Here is a 20,766-nt window from a genome sequence, read left to right as displayed (position 1 = left end):
GATTACTATACAGGGTGGTTTATCGTGTTTGACCTTGGTAATCCTGACTGTAAAACACGAAGAAGCCTCGGTGAAGGTTTGGGGATTTTTTTGGGGAAAAAACGATTGGAGACATGGTAAAAATTGGGGGGATTTTGAAGAAATAAGGCTATGAAATATGTTATAAGGATTTGGCACGAATTTAACCCGATTGAGATTAAATAATATCAAAATTGATTGTTTGTGGGCAAAAACTTTTGACCGGTAGTGTATATGCACTACAACTATTTTGACGAACATTTTTCGGTACAGTTTTATGTATTTATTTTTAGAATAACTTTATATCGGTGAAAAATGCGTGTTTCTGATATAAATACTGAAATTTTTGTAATTTCTCGGTTCTAGTTAAACAGCTAACTGTTAATCGTCTGGCTTTTCGTCTACTCAGTCACAGGGACGTGGTCTTCATTAATAAATCATGACATGACAACGAAGATTCTTCAAATATCTTCGAGCAGACTGCGTCATTCTGGTCATATCAACGACCGCTGACAAAAAAAAATGATGGAAACGATGAAAAATAAAAAATTCGTAATCATGGAATTGAGATGAAAATAAATAAAAATCGATCAAAGTTTCAATACATTTATTTTTTATAAAACAATGGTTTTCATAGACAAAATGAAAGTTATTAATTAGGTAATTCCTACCATTTCAAATGTCTGGTTCAAGAAATACTTTTTTGGGTCAGAGTTCAGAGTTTTCACCCCAAAATACCAGGTAACTTTCCCCAAAAATAGTAAAACATACCATAACCTCCAATCTATTGAAAATATCTCAATATACAGCCACATCTCTGTCATTTCTACTTTTTTATTTTCCAAAAACTTTTTGAATGACTTCCAAGCAGCTTTTTCTCGACAAACGAGAGACTTTCAAAGGCCCCACATTCTCCAAATGTTCGCGAGAGTTGGTTCGTTGTCCGGATACCTTTTACTCGTCACGTGACCCTCAAAAACGTACGAACCCCCTACTTGGACACCTGCCCCCACACACACACATTTCATCCGATCACAAAATGGAATTACCACTCGCGAAATTCCAATCTGTAACGCGACGCGTCGACAACAGAGCCCGTTTTTTAAAAATATCTGGTACATCTTCTACACTATCGAACGATTTGGTAGCGGCGGTTATTTCTAGACCTCCGACATGGATACCTGTCCACACATAAACTCCAGGCAGTTTAATTCTTCTTCGATGAAGACGCGACGATTCTGATCGTTCCAGTACGCGCAGTTATGCTTGAAGGCGCTTCTTCTGACTACAAAATGAAATGCTGTAACTGCATAGCAAAATTCCAATCTACGATCGAAATTATCCTCGTGAAGTGGACATAGCGCGTCGACAACAGAGCCCGTTTTTTAAAAATATCTGGTACGTCTTCTACACTATCGAACGATTTGGTAGCGGCGGTTATTTCTAGACCTCCGACATGGATACCTGTCCACACATAAACTCCAGGCAGTTTTAATTCTTCTTCGATGAAGACGCGACGATTCTGATCGTTCCAGTACGCGCAGTTATGCTTGAAGGCGCTTCTTCTGACTACAAAATGAAATGCTGTAACTGCATAGCAAAATTCCAATCTACGATCGAAATTATCCTCGTGAAGTGGACATAGCGCGTCGACAACAGAGCCCGTTTTTTAAAAATATCTGGTACGTCTTCTACACTATTCAACGATTTGGTAGCGGCGGTTATTTCTAGACCTCCGGCATGGATACCTGTCCGCACATAAACTCCAGGCAGTTTTAATTCTTCTTCGATGAAGACGCGACGATTCTGATCGTTCCAGTACGCGCAGTTATGCTTGAAGGCGCTTCTTCTGACTACAAAATGAAATGCTGTAACTGCATAGCAAAATTTCAATCTGCGATCGAAATCGTTCTCGTGAAGTGGACGCGACGCGTCGACAACAGAGCCCGTTTTTTAAAAATATCTGGTACGTCTTCTACACTATTCAACGATTTGGTAGCGGCGGTTATTTCTAGACCTCCGACATGGATACCTGTCCACACATAAACTCCAGGCAGTTTTAATTCTTCTTCGATGAAGACGCGACGATTCTGATCGTTCCGGTACGCGCAGTTATGCTTGAAGGCGCTTCTTCTGACTACAAAATGAAATGCTGTAACTGCATAGCAAAATTCCAATCTACGATCGAAATTATCCTCGTGAAGTGGACATAGCGCGTCAACAACAGAGCCCGTTTTTTAAAAATTTCTGGTACGTCTTCTACACTATTCAACGATTTGGTAGCGGCGGTTATTTCTAGACCTCCGGCATGGATACCTGTCCGCACATAAACTCCAGGCAGGTTTAATTCTTCTTCGATGAAGACGCGACGATTCTGATCGTTCCGGTACGCGCAGTTATGCTTGAAGGCGCTTCATCCGACCACAAAATGAAATGCTGTAACTGCATAGCAAAATTCCAATCTACGATCGAAATTATCCTCGTGAAGTGGACATAGCGCGTCGACAACAGAGCCCGTTTTTTAAAAATATCTGGTACGTCTTCTACACTATCGAACGATTTGGTAGCGGCGGTTATTTCTAGACCTCCGGCATGGATACCTGTCCACACATAAACTCCAGGCAGTTTTAATTCTTCTTCGATGAAGACGCGACGATTCTGATCGTTCCAGTACGCGCAGTTATGCTTGAAGGCGCTTCTTCTGACTACAAAATGAAATGCTGTAACTGCATAGCAAAATTTCAATCTGCGATCGAAATCGTTCTCGTGAAGTGGACGCGACGCGTCGACAACAGAGCCCGTTTTTTAAAAATATCTGGTACGTCTTCTACACTATTCAACGATTTGGTAGCGGCGGTTATTTCTAGACCTCCGACATGGATACCTGTCCACACATAAACTCCAGGCAGTTTTAATTCTTCTTCGATGAAGACGCGACGATTCTGATTGTTCCAGTACGCGCAGTTATGCTTGAAGGCGCTTCTTCTGACTACAAAATGAAATGCTGTAACTGCATAGCAAAATTTCAATCTGCGATCGAAATCGTTCTCGTGAAGTGGACGCGACGCGTCGACAACAGAGCCCGTTTTTTAAAAATATCTGGTACGTCTTCTACACTATTCAACGATTTGGTAGCGGCGGTTATTTCTAGACCTCCGACATGGATACCTGTCCACACATAAACTCCAGGCAGGTTTAATTCTTCTTCGATGAAGACGCGACGATTCTGATCGTTCCGGTACGCGCAGTTATGCTTGAAGGCGCTTCATCCGACCACAAAATGAAATGCTGTAACTGCATAGCAAAATTCCAATCTACGATCGAAATTATCCTCGTGAAGTGGACAAGGCGCGTCGACAACAGAGCCCGTTTTTAAGAATTTCTGTTACGTCTTTCACATTGTTGTTTGATAGAAATAATGACCAAACTTATGTTATAAATAGATAGATAGACTGGGATAATTATAAATCTTATTATTATTTTAAAAAATGACTTTGTAAACGTTTCCTTCGAAATAGTGAGGAAGTTACGGGGCGACGAACAGGAAATTGTCATTATATAAAAAAATATCGGACAATATTTTTGGCAAAATATCAAAATTTCCATTTTCTTTATTTGTGTAACGATAATTACGAATTTATTTACATAGTTGTCAGATGTTTCATATTTCTTGAATGTAGCGTATTTTTTTTTTGATAATCTGTAAGATTAATTTTCGAGCAATCCTGTAGGTGAATATTTAAATTTCAAATAAAAATTCACAGACACATTCCTTCAAGTGAAAAATACACTCTTCGCCCAATTAGAATCCAAATTGTTTATTAGGATTCTATTGTAAATACCGTCAATTATCGACTGCTGCTGTCATCTGTCAAGATTTATCTCCGGCAACTTTTTCTTTAACCGAGTCTGGGAATTTCCGAAAATTTGAGTAGGAGCTGAGATGAGAAAGAGAATTTTTGTGTGGAAACAGTCGATTGTCGGCCGCGATTCGATCTCCGATCGTGAGGACGCGTGCGGAATATTAAACATTAAAACAATGCTGAGGAATCCACTAATAGTTCTGGCCAAATATGTACTTGCCCTGGCAAAACATGTCCTGCATCCAACTCAGCGGCGCTACCACAAATTTCTTATATATATATATATACCAACATTCTTCGAAGTCTACTATTTTTAACAATTTCGGATTTATGGGCAAACAATTTATGGATTTTAGCGATTATTTGGACGAAAACGAAACTAGAAGCAGCCACAGTATTCGCCGGATTTCACTGTTTGAAACTAATTTACAGTCAACTACAGTTTACAGTCCTCCATTTAACAATCTGTGCATCATTTGATTCAGTTCTAACTGGACCAGTTCCGGATCCCGAGCACCAATAACTGCCGCTACATTCCCATTAAATTACATCAACAAAGGTTCTTTTGGTATCCTGCTGTATCTTCGAGGATCTTCAGGGATCGGTTCCTCGAACGACTATCCATAATCCTCTGGGGATATTTCGACGTATTGTACTCGAATTCATTCCGAATGGAACGCGTTCTTAACGACCAGTTTGTAGTGAACTGTCTTTTTATTTAAATCCATATTATCTCGAGGCCGAGTCCCAGGCGTGTTCTATTGAAGACTTAATCTCGATCTGAAGAGCTTCTCCAACAACTTTTCTCCGCTATACACAATGGTCGATGGCAACGAAGAGTGGTCCTTACTTACAGCAACCGAAGATTGTACCAAGCAATCACTTTCAACACCTCTTCGGAGGAAACTGTTCCAAATTGACGACATTTTGATAAACGTAGGTTAATAACGCGTTTCGACACACAAATTATCGTCTTCAGGAAGCGAGAATATTAAATTAACGATTTTTAGTGATCCTTGAATAATTTCGATGGTTCCAGCACTGTGCGAAGATGCAACGTTGAGTGCAGAATGAGGTTCGAAAGCGCCCCGGTCCCGTTCCCATTATGCAGAATTGTATTTTAATTTTGTCGCGATCTCTCATAAACATAAAAGCCTCGATGACGCCCTTTTAACATTTTAAAACAACATTTTTACATAAATCAGCGCTAGTTTATTTGAAAAAAAAAATTGCCGATTCGAAAAAATGCAGAACGCGCCGCCGAAAGGTTGTTTTGAAAAAGGAACCGCTTCTTCGCTTTTATTTTCTGCCCGCTTTTCTAGAATTTTAAACAGAATAATTCTTGCGGCATTCGTTTTGTTTCTCTTTTACTTACCCTGTTATATACGAGGCGCCCCGCAGATAATAAATATCCTTATTAAAGATGCTGAAATGTTCAGCCTTCCGTGGACTCCTAGGGGTTCACCTAGATCCGTTAGAAGATTAACTGATCTAATGATGGAAATTTGTGCAAAAACCTCTCGATTTCCTCTTCAGAATCTTTGGTTTTCACCTGGACAACTTTTAGGATCATTGATTCAACCATAATTGATTGTGTACACTCCTGTAGAGCCTTCCTTAGACTTCTAGAGGTTCACCTGGATCCCTTCAAAGATTAACTGATCTAATGATGGAAATTTGTGCAAAAACCTCTCGATTTCCTCTTCAGAATCTTTGGTTTTCACTTGGACATCTTTTAGGATCATTGATTCAACGATAATTGATTGTGTACACTCCTGTAGAGCCTTCCGTAGACTTCTAGAGGTTCACCTGGATCCCTTCGAAGATTAACTGATCTAATGATGAAAATTTGTGCAAAAACCTCTCGATTTCCTCTTCAGAATCTTTGGTTTTCACCTGGACAACTTTTAGGATCATTGATTCAACGATAATTGATTGTGTACACTCTTGTAGAGCCTTCCGTATACTTCTGGAGGTTCACCTGGATCCCTTCGAAGATTAACTGATCTAATGATGAAAATTTGTGCAAAAACCTCTCGATTTCCTCTTCAGAATATTTGGGTTTCACTTGGACAACTTTTAGGATCGTTGATTCAACGATAATTGATTGTGTACACTCTTGTAGAGCCTTCCGTAGACTTCTAGAGGTTCACCTGGATCCCTAAGAAGATTAACTGATCTAATGATGGAAATTTATGCAAAAACCTCTCGATTTCCTCTTCAGAATATTTGGGTTTCACTTGGACAACTTTTAGGATCGTTGATTCAACGATAATTGATTGTGTACACTCTTGTAGAGCCTTCCGTATACTTCTGGAGGTTCACCTGGATCCCTTCGAAGATTAACTGATCTAATGATGAAAATTTGTGCAAAAACCTCTCGATTTCCTCTTCAGAATCTTCGGGTTTCACTTGGACAACTTTTAGGATCATTGATTCAACGATAATTGATTGTGTACACTCCTGCAGAGCCTTCCGTAGACTTCTAGAGGTTCACCTGGATCCCTTCGAAGATTAACTGATCTAATGATGAAAATTTGTGCAAAAACCTCTCGATTTCCTCTTCAGAATCTTCGGGTTTCACTTGGACAACTTTTAGGATCATTGATTCAACGATAATTGATTGTGTACACTCCTGTAGAGCCTTCCGTAGACTTCTAGAGGTTCGCCTGGATTTATTCGAAGATTAACTGATCTAATGATGAAAATTTGTGCAAAAACCTCTCGATTTACTCTTCAGAATATTTGGGTTTCACTTGGACAACTTTTAGGATCATTGATTCAACGATAATTGATTGTGTACACTCCTGCAGAGCCTTCCGTAGACTTCTAGAGGTTCACCTGGATCCCTTCGAAGATTAACTGATCTAATGATGAAAATTTGTGCAAAAACCTCTCGATTTCCTCTTCAGAATCTTCGGGTTTCACTTGGACAACTTTTAGGATCATTGATTCAACGATAATTGATTGTGTACACTCCTGTAGAGCCTTCCGTAGACTTCTAGAGGTTCGCCTGGATTTATTCGAAGATTAACTGATCTAATGATGAAAATTTGTGCAAAAACCTCTCGATTTACTCTTCAGAATATTTGGGTTTCACCTGGACAACTTTTAGGATCATTGATTCAACCATAATTGATTGTGTAAACTCCTGTAGAGCCTTCCGTAGACTTCTAGAGGTTCACCTGGATCCCTTCAAAGATTAACTGATCTAATGATGGAAATTTGTGCAAAAACCTCTCGATTTCCTCTTCAGAATCTTTGGTTTTCACTTGGACATCTTTTAGGATCATTGATTCAACGATAATTGATTGTGTAAACTCCTGTAGAGCTTTCCGTAGACTTCTAGAGGTTCACCTGGATCCCTTCGAAGATTAACTGATCTAATGATGAAAATTTGTGCAAATACCTCTCGATTTCCTCTTCAGAATATTTGGGTTTCACCTGGACAACTTTTAGGATCATTGATTCAACGATAATTGATTGTGTACAGTCTTGTAAAGCCTTCCGTAGACTTCTAGGGGTTCACCTGGATCCCTTCGAAGATTAACTGATCTAATGAAGGAAATTTGTGCAAAAATCTCTTGAGGGGGTTCACCTGGACCACTTTCTTGTGCTTTTTTTTAACAATAACAGAATGAAAAACAAATCTGCAACAAGTTTTTACACATCAATTGGGTCAATAGTATCTATTTTCGCGAAAAATTAGATCGCGCCAACTTGCATTCGTCCGTCAAAAAATAAATAAATCATCAAGATAAATTTTTTTTTTTTAGTTTCGACCGGTAATTGTTATTTACCGAGGAACAATCATTCGGCGGATGCGCTATTGTAAAACACAGTTTAATAATTTCGCATCGATACTATTATCAATTTAAAATTTGTTAGACTGTGATTGTAGTAAAGTGCTATTGCCAAAATTTTTGAGTCACCTGAATCCTTGAGAGACGACTATTTTTAAAACGACTTATCCTATTTTTCAGTGGCTATTATGTATTTACCTGCAAAATAACCTCGATAAAATGTGTTAATGATTTTTTTTGTGTGTTTTCGGAAGGTCCCAACAGGAAGAAAATACTTAAATTTCGAACTGTAAATCATAAAATATGTATGTAGCGCCATCTGTTGAATATTAGCTCAATTATATCGAAATTTTTGAAAAACGCGCCAAAAATTTAGTGTCCTGGAACGGATGTTACACTGATTGACACTTGACAGACCGATACCTGGAAATTCCGAGTAAATTTCTCGATGGTTCAAATAGGATACAATTGAATCAATCCTCCCCGATGTACCCGATTTCTGGTATCCTTAAGGGTTTATTTATTTTTGTTTTTTGTTTGTTTCAGTACCAACGAAGCCTCAAATAGTCGAATTGAAAGAATTCTCGCCGAAATCGCAGAAAAAAATTGAAAAAAAATATCGAATATTGACGTGTACGGTAAAGGGTTTTCCCTTACCTAGGATCACGTGGAGGCGGAATAATGTAATCCTGCATCATAATAAATCGTATAACGTACTCTATAAAAGGTGAGAATAATCAAATTTCAAATTTGTTTTGCTGATTTTGTAAAACGTAATTCTAATAATCGTAATTTCATATTTACAAAACGTATTAACAATTTTTTGATTTTTCCGATTAAAAAATTTCAATTTGGAAGTTTGGTTTGTTAATAACTCTGTCACCTACTTTCATCTTTTGAACTAGATGAGTCATTCAATAAAAGGTGGCGCTGCAAAGTAGAAAATTTTAGTTTTCTCGAAGTTTTATATCGACAGGTAGATTTTTACTCTAAACAACTTTGTATATCGCGCAAATCAAATTCATGACGTGAAAATTCCAGAAAAAATACCTGGTTTATAGAAACTATAGCTGCGGACGCTGTCTAAACGTGTAGTTTGCTGTTTTTTTCCCAATTCCCACCCCGACAAACAGTCTACCACGTTAATTCTACAAAGTTCTGGTCGACCATCGTTTCCGGACGAAATTGCGACAATACAAGAAGCAACGCTGAAAAATCTAACGGTTAACAACAAACGACGACGCGTGGAAGCAACCCCTAGTGATTTCGACCTTCCCCGAATCAAAAAAACACTTGGGTGGGGCGCTTTTCGCAAAACGACGAAGATGAGGTCCTGAACTACATTCACGGTGCTGTGACAGACTTTCCAAACGTGATCCTCTCGCAGAAATCACAGGGTGTCAGGTCCACAAGACTGTGCGGGCCACTCGACGAATCAAAATGGGGCGAAGCTCCACCTGCATGAAATGAAGAATGTTCGCGAGTGTTGGTTCGTTGTCCAGATACCTTTGACTCGTCACGTGACCTGGACACACACATATACACATCCTAGACAGGTTTAATTCTTCTTCAATGCAGACGAATCTGATCCATTTGCCAATTGGAAGTTTCCCGATAAATTTGACTCGTCACGTGACTGTTGGACAAATTTGGATCTTGTATCGTATTGAATGAACTCTAATAGTAGTCAAAATTTTCTGAAAACATCATTTTTTTTTGAATAAAATACAAAATAATCATCATTTCAAATATGTTAACATTTACTAATATAATTGTTTGTTTTTTTTGTGCACGCCAGTGACGAAGAGTGGTAAGTTTTGATTTTTTTCAACATCAACAAAGCTAACCAGTGCACTTGAACGTTATTAATCGATTGTTAACGCAAGCATGCAGGTGAATTAATCAAAAAAATATAAAAAACACTCGTTTTGATTCGTTAAATTCTATTTCAAAGTTGTGTTAATATTCAAGATTATGATATTAGAAACGTTGATGATGTTGTTGGAAAATCCTAAACTATGTTTCTTTTCTGATTGACATGGTCGTCGTTGTCGTCCACGAGCTTCTGAAATATAAGAAAATGTGATAGTCACTGGAAGGTTCTCAAGAAAATGCTCTGATCAAACTTTGGGTTCGTTTATCCGCTTGTGGAAACGTTTTTTCTTCAAAATAGACGTTTCCTTTGACCTTAACGTTCCCTTCTGATGAAAATCTCTCTTGCAAATTAAAATTTGAGGTTAGGAAACAGGAAAACACTGGCTGGAAGCCAAATATGGGTGGCCAAGCTACGGCTGAATCTGTTTTCTTTTCTGGTACTTTTTGAAGATAATTTTTGAACACAATCTCATGACTATTACTTTTACAGCCGATGAAACCATCTTTGTTTTTTATTTCGGAACAAACTGGACTTTTGCAACTCACTGTCTTGACTGTTTTTTGTTTTAACCACGTCAATAACGCCTGGAAATCGTTCTTCATCTAATTTTTGGCAAATTAGTTCTTTTCGTGTGTCATAAGCCTTTTCTAGATCTCTAACTTTGATCTAATGATAGTCAAGTACCAATTGGTGAATATTTCCGATGATATACACTACCGGTCAAAATTTTTGCCCACGCGAATGTCTAAACGATATCTTACAAACCAAAAATAACATTTCTTTACTTTATACGACTGCGACATATTACAACTTGTAAATATGGCTGATTTGTTAATAATTGTTCAACTGTGAATTATTTTTTTGTTCAAACCACGCCTAGGAAACGTTCATTTGAATGCTTTTTTGGTTCAAAGTGAAAAACACGGAACCCGACGTGCTTGTATAATTCTTTAGCCAGTTTTTTTGGTAAATTAGTTCTTTTCATGTGTCGTAAGCCTTTTCTAGATCTCTAACTTTGATCTAATGATAGTCCAGTACCAATTGGTGAATATTTCCGATGATATACACTACCGGTCAAAATTTTTGCCCACGCGAATGTCTAAACGATATCTTACAAACAAAAAATAACATTTCTTTACTTTATATGACTGCGACAAGTTACAACTTGTAAATATTATTTCTTTGGTGTTTATGATTGTAGTTTAGTCCCATTGCCGTCGAATTATAAATAACTCGACGTACCGTGATACAGGGTGGCCTCGAAAACCCCCAATCGCCTCGAAGATTCCCAAGAGTATTTGGAAGAATTTGATCGTTAACTCGATTGAATATAGGGTGGGCAAAAACTTGTTGGAAAGCTTTGAATGCTAATGAATATATTGTACGAAGCATGTGGATAATGTTCGAGCTTATTGGAATGAAAACTAAGCTTAATCTATGAAGAATCCACGTTATCTGTTAGAAAAAAACAGTACCGAGATCTTAATTGTATTGTTTATAAAGATGTATATAGAAAAGTGTCTTATAACAAAATTAAATCGAATTAACTCAAAAAATTGCTACAATATTGTTTGCCCACAAACGCCATATTGAATCACGGGGTTAATAAAGCCTAATTTTGATTTCTTTACAGAAAGTTTTCGGTACTGTTTGATATTGTATATATTATAAAATGTTTCTCGACGTTTTAAATAAAAAAAAAATTAACTCAAAAAATGGCTACAATATTGTTTGCCCACAAACTCCATATTGAATCACGCGGTTAATAAAGCCTAATTTGATTGCTTTACAAAAAGTTTTCGGTACCGTTTGATATTGTATATATTATAAAATGTTTCTCGGCGTTTTAAATAAAAAAAAAATTAACTCAAAAAATGGCTACAATATTGTTTGCCCACAAACGCCATATTGAATCACGCGGTTAATAAAGCCTAATTTGATTGCTTTACAAAAAGTTTTCGGTACCGTTTGATATTGTATATATTATAAAATGTTTCTCGACGTTTTAAATAAAAAAAAAATTAACTCAAAAAATGGCTACAATATTGTTTGCCCACAAACGCCATATTGAATCACGCGGTTAATAAAGCCTAATTTGATTGCTTTACAAAAAGTTTTCGGTACCGTTTGATATTGTATATATTATAAAATGTTTCTCGACGTTTTAAATAAAAAAAAAATTAACTCAAAAAATGGCTACAATATTGTTTGCCCACAAACGCCATATTGAATCACGCGGTTAATAAAGCCTAATTTGATTGCTTTACAAAAAGTTTTCGGTACCGTTTGATATTGTATATATTATAAAATGTTTCTCGACGTTTTAAATAAAAAAAAAAATTAACTTAAAAAATGGCTACAATATTGTTTGCCCACAAACGCCATATTGAATCACGCGGTTAATAAAGCCTAATTTGATTGCTTTACAAAAAGTTTTCGGTACCGTTTGATATTGTATATATTATAAAATGTTTCTCGACGTTTTAAATAAAAAAAAAATTAACTCAAAAAATGGCTACAATATTGTTTGCCCACAAACGCCATATTGAATCACGCGGTTAATAAAGCCTAATTTGATTGCTTTACAAAAAGTTTTCGGTACCGTTTGATATTGTATATATTATAAAATGTTTCTCGACGTTTTAAATAAAAAAAAATTAACTCAAAAAATGGCTACAATATTGTTTGCCCACAAACGCCATATTGAATCACGCGGTTAATAAAGCCTAATTTGATTGCTTTACAAAAAGTTTTCGGTACCGTTTGATATTGTATATATTATAAAATGTTTCTCGACGTTTTAAATAAAAAAAAAATTAACTCAAAAAATGGCTACAATATTGTTTGCCCACAAACGCCATATTGAATCACGCGGTTAATAAAGCCTAATTTGATTGCTTTACAAAAAGTTTTCGGTACCGTTTGATATTGTATATATTATAAAATGTTTCTCGACGTTTTAAATAAAAAAAAATTAACTCAAAAAATGGCTACAATATTGTTTGCCCACAAACGCCATATTGAATCACGCGGTTAATAAAGCCTAATTTGATTGCTTTACAAAAAGTTTTCGGTACCGTTTGATATTGTATATATTATAAAATGTTTCTCGACGTTTTAAATAAAAAAAAAATTAACTTAAAAAAGGGCTACAATATTGTTTGCCCAAAAACGCCATATTGAATCACGCGGTTAATAAAGCCTAATTTGATTGCTTTACAAAAAGTTTTCGGTACCGTTTGATATTGTATATATTATAAAATGTTTCTCGACGTTTTAAATAAAAAAAAAAATTAACTCAAAAAATGGCTACAATATTGTTTGCCCACAAACGCCATATTGAATCACGCGGTTAATAAAGCCTAATTTGATTGCTTTACAAAAAGTTTTCGGTACCGTTTGATATTGTATATATTATAAAATGTTTCTCGACGTTTTAAATAAAAAAAAAATTAACTCAAAAAATGGCTACAATATTGTTTGCCCACAAACGCCATATTGAATCACGCGGTTAATAAAGCCTAATTTGATTGCTTTACAAAAAGTTTTCGATACCGTTTGATATTGTATATATTATAAAATGTTTCTCGACGTTTTAAATAAAAAAAAAATTAACTTAAAAAATGGCTACAATATTGTTTGCCCAAAAACGCCATATTGAATCACGCGGTTAATAAAGCCTAATTTGATTGCTTTACAAAAAGTTTTCGGTACCGTTTGATATTGTATATATTATAAAATGTTTCTCGACGTTTTAAATAAAAAAACATTTGAATTATTTATATTTTATTAATTTTAGGAGGAAGAGTAAACTGGTGATCAAGAAACATGAGGCAGATTCTCTGGGCGAATACGAGTGTATAGCTGAAAGTCTTAACGGGCTTATGGCGTCCAAAAACATCACTGTTAAGCCGCCTCCACCTAGTGAGAATATTTTTAGCGGTACACCTTTTCTTTTCTGTCATCTTTTCGTCATTTACAATCAACCGATCACGTGTCAACAAACTTTACGTACACTAAGTTGGCATGAATGAACACACTGTTTACACTACAATTACACTGTTTGACGCGCGTTTCCTTTAGTCTCTGAAGACGAAAATTTGGTTATCGAAACGCGCCTCAGTCAGTGTAATTGCGAGTGTTGGTGTATTCATTATACATCGTTGCCAGTTTTCAATACATAATCGGAGAAGATAGGAATTGTTTTACCTTTGATTATCGTGTAATTTAATAATTGGTTGATTGTAATTTATGTTTTCCTTGTTCTTTTTTGAGAAAAGATCGAAATCTATTATTAGAATCAGTTTTTTTTACACAAAATCCAACCAATTGCGCCGACATCTGCGCAGAAGTTTCCAGTACTATAAAAAATGTTTTATTGTGGCGAGAATACAAGATTTCGTCTCCCGAAACCAACGTTGCCAACTCTCTACACATTTTATCACGAATATGCATAAATAATTTGTTAATTTTGATCTTTTCTAAGTCTGCTTGTTTTAACATCAAGTTCTAATAATATGTTAGCAAAAAATTGGATAGAACCATCATAAAAGACAAAAATAACATATAAACATTCAAAATTACACTGTCTGGTCCTTCGAGCCGGATACGAACCTTCGATCTACATGAAGCTCGAAACAACGACAATGTATTTGTGAAATACGTGGTTTCATTTGTATATTTCTTCGTACTAACCCTTATTTTATTACTATCCGTAAACATATTCGTAGAATGCTAGTTTGTTAAAGTTGATATGCAATTTCTTTCAAGGTCATCTAGTTATTCAATCAACTTAACTATTTTATCTCATAATATGCTTTTTTGCTTTAAATAATATTAGAATTGTTGATAACAACAATTTATATTTCCTTAATTAGTAATATTTGTTTTTAATTTTCAGCTAAAAGTTGTCCAAAACCATACGATACTGACTTATGTCAAAATGGGGGTAAATGCTTTTATGAAGAGTCTATCGGCGATTATGGATGTGTGTAAGTATCATTTCAAATGTTTTTTGTTATAAATTATCAGTTTTTCGAACGTACTATTCAAAAAATATCAAATTTATTCGCAAAAGTTTTCAAAAAAACGAATTGAAACATATTGTAATTCGTGGCGACATCTATGTATCAGAGATTACGTTAACTTAAATCTATTTATACTCGGTCACAAAATCTACTAACAATTGTGGGTAGATACGAGGGTTGTTACCGAAGTTTTGAGATGCAGCGTCCACTAGGAAGCGTTCGCTCGTTGTTTTAGCGCTGCAGACAGCGTGCGTCGTGAGTTGGCGCATGCTCAGAACGCGTTTCCGTGTCACATGGTCATACTTACGTGAAATATTTATTATTCTTCGACGAATGTGCTAGTTGGATCGTATGACAAGACGTTTTGAGTACGTTCGCCGTTAAAAATGTCACTCGGCTTCTATATTTTTATTAATTAAAAGATTGTTTTATATTTTTTCCACGTCCATGTTTGGAAACGTCAAAAATCGCACTGTCAACATTGCTTGTAAATGTAAAACTTAAACTTCTTGGTTTAATTAAACTCTTGTTACGTAATATACTATTACTAAAGAAACATAACCTCGAAATTTAACGATAGTTATTTGTTTCAGTTGTCCGGATAATTTTAGTGGGAAGAATTGTCAACTGAAACTGCCCAGTAACACGAGTATGTATCCCCAACCCGATTTATACGCTTGTAAATTAGGTCTAGCGACAAAATATAATTGTTAGACGAAAGAAAAAAATTATTTTCAAAACAAAAATAAAACGAGTAGTGATGGACTTTTTTCGAAAAGGCGATTGAGAAAGAAATTGTAAATTTTTTTTTGGAAAAGCCGTTTCGAATCGGAATCTTCTTCATTCAAATTTCGAATTTCGCATTGATAACAACATCACTCAATAAGTCGTTTGACTAAAACACTTTTTTTTACCAAAAATCATTCCAACGCTTCTCTAACTCTCTATGACGTGCTTTTAGAAGGATTTGTCCTAGCAACAAGCTTTTTTGAGATCAGCGAATAGCCACTAGCACCAAATCTGGACTATACTGTGGATAAGGAAGCAATTCGAAGTGTAATTCGTCCAATTTAACCATCGACTTGTGAATCGGTGCATGTCTTGGTCCGGTTCACCGGCTGCAGTCCATTCAGATGATGATCATTTTGATCATGAATCATCAACACGTTGTTGGTTTTGATCGACGTAAGTAAACGCGGTCAAATGTTTTGAAAATAACAAAAGTAACTTCACTTAAATGACTGTCACTTTTTTCTAACCAATCGAAACTTCACACACAGTGTTTTGAAAGTTGGTACTTCACAAACGTCAAAAGGATTTGTCAACGGCGGCGCCATCTGTATGTCAGTCACACGATTTATTGAGTGACGTTCTTCTTCTCGATTTTTTTCATTAAATCTTGCGAAATTGCAAATTTAAATGAAGAATATTCAGATTCGTAAACAGGAGGTGTTAGATTTGTTTCTACTTGAAGAAACATTGTAAAAAACTTGTTACCGATGTACATATACCAATTGTGTATATTTGTAAACTATCCTATATCTATAAGACTGTCTTAAACAAATTGAAGATAATTTTGGTTCAGATCCAATACAGTTATTTATACAGGAAGTCCCGCAAACAAGTATAAGTACACCATCGAATCGGTAAGTTTTTTTTTTCTATTAATTATAACTTACTAAGTTACTTTTTTTCGGGACATTCTGTATAAGGTACGCTTTTTACCAGTTTTTATAAATTCTACCATCTCCGAGTTTTTTTTTTCGAAAAGTTTCCGTTTGATTCAAAAAATTTCGAACGAATTTTTAAGGTTATACTTATACGGGGGATGGTTCAAAAGATTAAGTAAATTGGTAAAAATCGTAATACACCAACATCAGGAACTGATATTTTACATTTTTTTTTTGTATAAATTTCTGTAGATATATTTATTTATTACATCTTTCACTCACAACAAAGATAATGAGAGAATCTTATAACAAAACCTAAGATAGTTGTAAAATTAATAATAAAAAATATTAAAAAAAATAATTGACCAAAGAGTTGTGTTATTTCGGGTGAAACCTTCAAAAGGGGGAAAATTTATTTTAGGTAATTTGATATACAGGGCGAATCGAGCACAACTGACAGGTTAAAAGCAAACGCTAGATGCTGCTCTTGATATGACCTCTTTGGGAGAAAAAACTTTCCGTTAACAATAGATCGAAATGAAAAAATAACAAAATCTCTGTTTCTAAATACAACCGTGAGCAAAAAAATCGATTCAAATCGCACGATCGCGGTCAAAGTCTTTAGCAAAAAAATCTTGTTCGATGCTACCCCATTCTTCATTGAGCGGTGTTTCAGGGTCAGATTTCGCGGCTAGTTGAGCGGTTTTCAAGGTCAGCTTTCGCGTTTCGTTGAGCGGTGATTCGAGGTCGAATCTCGCGGCAGGTTTGGTGACGTTTCAAGGTCAGCTTTCGCGGCGTTTTAAGGTTGGATGTCGCGGCAGGTTTAGCGACGTTTCAAGGTCACCTTTCGATGCGTTTCAAGGTCGGATTTCGCGGTGTTTTTTTAAGGTCGGATGTCGCAGCTGGTTTAATGATGTTTCGAGGTCAGGTTTCTCGTTTCGTTGAGCGGTGTTTCAATGTCTGATTTCGCGGTGTTTCAAGGTCAGCTTTGCGGCTGGTTGAGCGGTGTTTCAAGATCAGATTTCGCGGCGTTTTAAGGTTGGATTTCGCGGTGTTTCAAGGTCGGATTTCGCGGTGTTTTAAGGTCGGATTTCGCAGCTGGTTTAATGATGTTTCGAGGTCGGGTTTCGCGGTTCGTTGAGCGGTGATTCAAATTCGGATTTCGCGGCTGGTTGAGCGGTTTTAAAGGTCAGTTTTCGCGTTTCGTTGAGCGTTGATTCAAGGTCGGATTTTGCGACTGAATGAGCGGTGTTTCAAGGTCGGATTTCGCGGTTCGTTGAGCGGTGAATAAAATTCGGATTTCGCGGCTGGTTGAGCGGTTTTCAAGGTCAGTTTTCGCGTTTCGTTGGGCGGTCATTCAAGGTCGGATTTCGCGATTGGTTGAGCGGTTTTTCAAGGTCAGCTTTTCTGGCTGGTTGAACGGTATTTCAAGGTCGGATTTCGCGGCTGGTTTAGCGACTTTTCAAGGTCAGTTTTCGCGTTTCGTTGAGCGTTGATTCAAGGTCGGATTTTGCGACTGAATGAGCGGTGTTTCAAGGTCGGATTTCGCGGTTCGTTGAGCGGTGAATCAAATTCGGATTTCGCGGCTGGTTGAGCGGTTTTCAAGGTCAGTTTTCGCGTTTCGTTGAGCGGTGATTCAAGGTCGGATTTCGCGATTGGTTTCGCGGTTTTTCAAGGTCAGCTTTTCTGGCTGGTTGAACGGTATTTCAAGGTCGGATTTCGCGGCTGGTTTAGAGACTTTTCAAGGTCAGCTTTCGCGGCGATTCAAAGTTGGATTTTGCGGCTGGTTGAGCGGTTTTCAAGGTCTATTTTCTCGTTTCGTTGAGCGGTGATTCAAGGTCGGATTTCGTGACTAAATGAGCGGTGTTTCAATGTCTGATTTCGCGGTTGGTTTAGCGGTGTTTCAAGGTCAGCTTTGTGGCTGGTAGAGCGGTGTTTCAAGATCAGTTTACGCGTTTCGTTGAGCGGTGATTCAAGGTCGGATTTCGCGGCTATTTTAGCGATGTTTCAAGGTCGGATTTCGCGGTTGGTTTAGCGACGTTTCAAAGTCAGCTTTCGTGGCATTTTAAGGTTGGATTTCGCGGCTTGTTTAATAATGTTTCGAGGTCGGATTTCGCGGTTCGTTGAGCGGTGTTTCAATGTCTGATTTCGCGGCTGGTTGAGCGGTGTTTCAATATCGGATTTCGCGACTTTCCTTTCATCCCCTATATACCCGATAAGATTTCAATCCGAGCTACGCGCTGGCCAATCCATAGCGGCAATTTCGACATATTGTAAATAATGTCGTACCGAACTTGCAGTACGTGGACGGGCATTGTCCTGCATCAGGATGAAGTTTTTATCGATGTTCGCCCCTAATTGCCTCCCTCCATTGTTAGTTTCAATCAAAATCGACCAGTTTTTGTTTCTATCGAAATTCCTACTCAACGCTTCGCTAATATTTGGGGTTGGGGTTAATTTGGGGTCAGTAGATGGACTCAAGGTTGGCAGTCACTTCTCGCGGTTCTCTGAACTCTTGTTGGGACTTGAATACCAAATTATCAGCGATGTGGTGCAACGGGTCTGTCATATCTCTCGTAGAGAAGACTGAAAAGGACGAAGCCTTCTACTGAGTAAGATCCTTAGTTTCCGAACATTATTCCAGGTTTTTTTCCCAGGTAACATCGAGCAACTTTCATCACTTGTCGTGTCCATTTTCTGGTAGAATTTTTGTTTATTGTTTGATGGATAATCGATAGAGGTGGATCGGGTGGATAACTTTTTATAAGGGTCAGTTACCTCTAATTAGAATTATCGTAAACAAGCTTTAAAATGGTGGTTGCCGATCATAACCTATTTGTTGGACCGTGAAAGCAAAAATATTTCATATCATTTTGAAGCTAATGGCTGAAGCTTCAAGTTTTCACTAAGAAAAATACAATTTTGTGTCCGGTTTTTTACCAGTGATTTGCGATTTCGGGGATGTCGTTTAAGTCGATGTTTTTGCTCGCCAGTGTATATTATTCAATAAATGTCGTACAGTTAGTTACCGGGTGACTTGAAAAAGTAATTTAAACAAATTATTGACGTTTTATCGTTGCTAATATGGCACAAACTTTGGGATCCACTTCTTTTTGTTTTATGAATAAAATTAAAAAGAAAAAATGTCTACGTTTAGGGATGATCAAGGTATGAAAGATTTGTAAATGAAATATAGAAAATTTTTTACCTCTTTATCGATAATTTAATAAATTTGAGTTAAATTACCTTTTCGTTCACCGGAAATAAATCAAAACGAACATTTGGTTGGATTATTATTGTTCTACAGGGTGTCCCATAAATAAATTGATAAATTATTTTTAAAAATACGGTAGATTCGTACTTCGGGGTGGTTTTTTAGCGTTTGCTTTTAAATTAAACGAATTACAGCTACAATGGAAAATATGGAAAAAAATGCTGTAAATACTCGATAGGTATGTAATTTGAGGTTTTTTTTTTATTCCTAATATTAACAAATTTTTTTCCATTTTGTCTAACTTACTAATTTTTCTAATAGACACCTACTTCTAGATTTGTTGTGAGTTTCAGATGTATTTGCTATTTATTCCGCATGCTTAGATACTATTAGTGGAGATACTAGGGTATAAATATGGACGATAAGGTGGATAAAACAACGAAAAATGCCATAAAACATTATTGGCAATTGAAACGTATCAAATTAGATATGTTTGTTTAAATACCGTACTAATATTCTTTACTAATAGAAGACGTAGTAGTTGATCAGTATTTTTTTTTTTTTGCTTTCGGCTTTGAAATGACCAATTCTTCCCTGTTTCAGATACACAGTATACAACGGTGAGTTTTCATTGTTAATTTTTCGGTAAGAATCCAGAAAAAAATCCCTTTATTATCGTTTACGAGGGTTGCTACTCAACCGCTTCTTCGGGTGTAAAAAAACGTTAACCAGAACGAACCATTGGGTGCCAAACGCGCGGATGAACCATCAATTCGATGTTTTGACCGTTCAAAATTGTTTGTACTGATGTGTGTGGGCTTGTTTTGTCGTTTTTGGCTCATTTCTGGCAAACAAATGCTGGTCTAATCACCCAGAATTCACCGTACTACTTCGCTCTAATCGAACTGTGAAGACATGTCCAGTTATTCCGAAAAAACAAACGACCATTTGCTTCGAAAAGCTTCGTGCGCGAACCACAGCCAAATTTTCGTTCATATTGAACGTATACGATTAGAACTAATGCCCAAAAATGCTTTAATCTCACGGTATATCAGTTTACGCACAGCATCGATGTTTTTTTGACACATTCACAGTGTTGTCATATCTCAAAACTTAAGTACCAACCCTCGTATAATATTTCATTTTATATACCAAACAAAATATAAAAATATCTCACTGGTTGTTAGTTACATTACCAAAAACTTTCACCAAAATTTAATTATCGCATATCTAGAAGTACTGATCTGAACTTTAAAACTACGGAGTGTGCTAGAAAAGTAACGAAACTAATTTTA

At 36.5% G+C, this 20,766-nt stretch overlaps 1 protein-coding gene across 3 annotated transcripts in view; it reads left to right on the top strand.

Moving 5' to 3' along the window:
* The window catches only part of LOC130453405 (uncharacterized), a 92,984-nt gene that overhangs the window by 67,376 nt on the left and 4,842 nt on the right, over window positions 1–20,766 (top strand). Inside the window, exons 2-6 of one of the 3 annotated variants that reach the window (XM_056793128.1) lie at window positions 8,231–8,411; window positions 13,360–13,502; window positions 14,461–14,551; window positions 15,181–15,236; window positions 20,075–20,091. In XM_056793128.1, coding sequence (XP_056649106.1) covers window positions 8,231–8,411; window positions 13,360–13,502; window positions 14,461–14,551; window positions 15,181–15,236; window positions 20,075–20,091 — 488 coding nt within the window. Of the gene's footprint in view, window positions 1–8,230; window positions 8,412–13,359; window positions 13,503–14,460; window positions 14,552–15,180; window positions 16,628–20,074; window positions 20,092–20,766 lie in introns of those variants that run through there. The other 2 variants (XM_056793125.1, XM_056793126.1) reach the window with 2 other exon arrangements.

This window comes from Diorhabda sublineata, chromosome 2 (assembly GCF_026230105.1).
Source record: "Diorhabda sublineata isolate icDioSubl1.1 chromosome 2, icDioSubl1.1, whole genome shotgun sequence".
Taxonomy (NCBI): Eukaryota; Metazoa; Arthropoda; class Insecta; order Coleoptera; family Chrysomelidae; genus Diorhabda; species Diorhabda sublineata.
The sequence above is the reverse complement of the archived record's forward strand: the minus strand, read 5'-3'. Positions and strand labels throughout refer to the sequence as shown.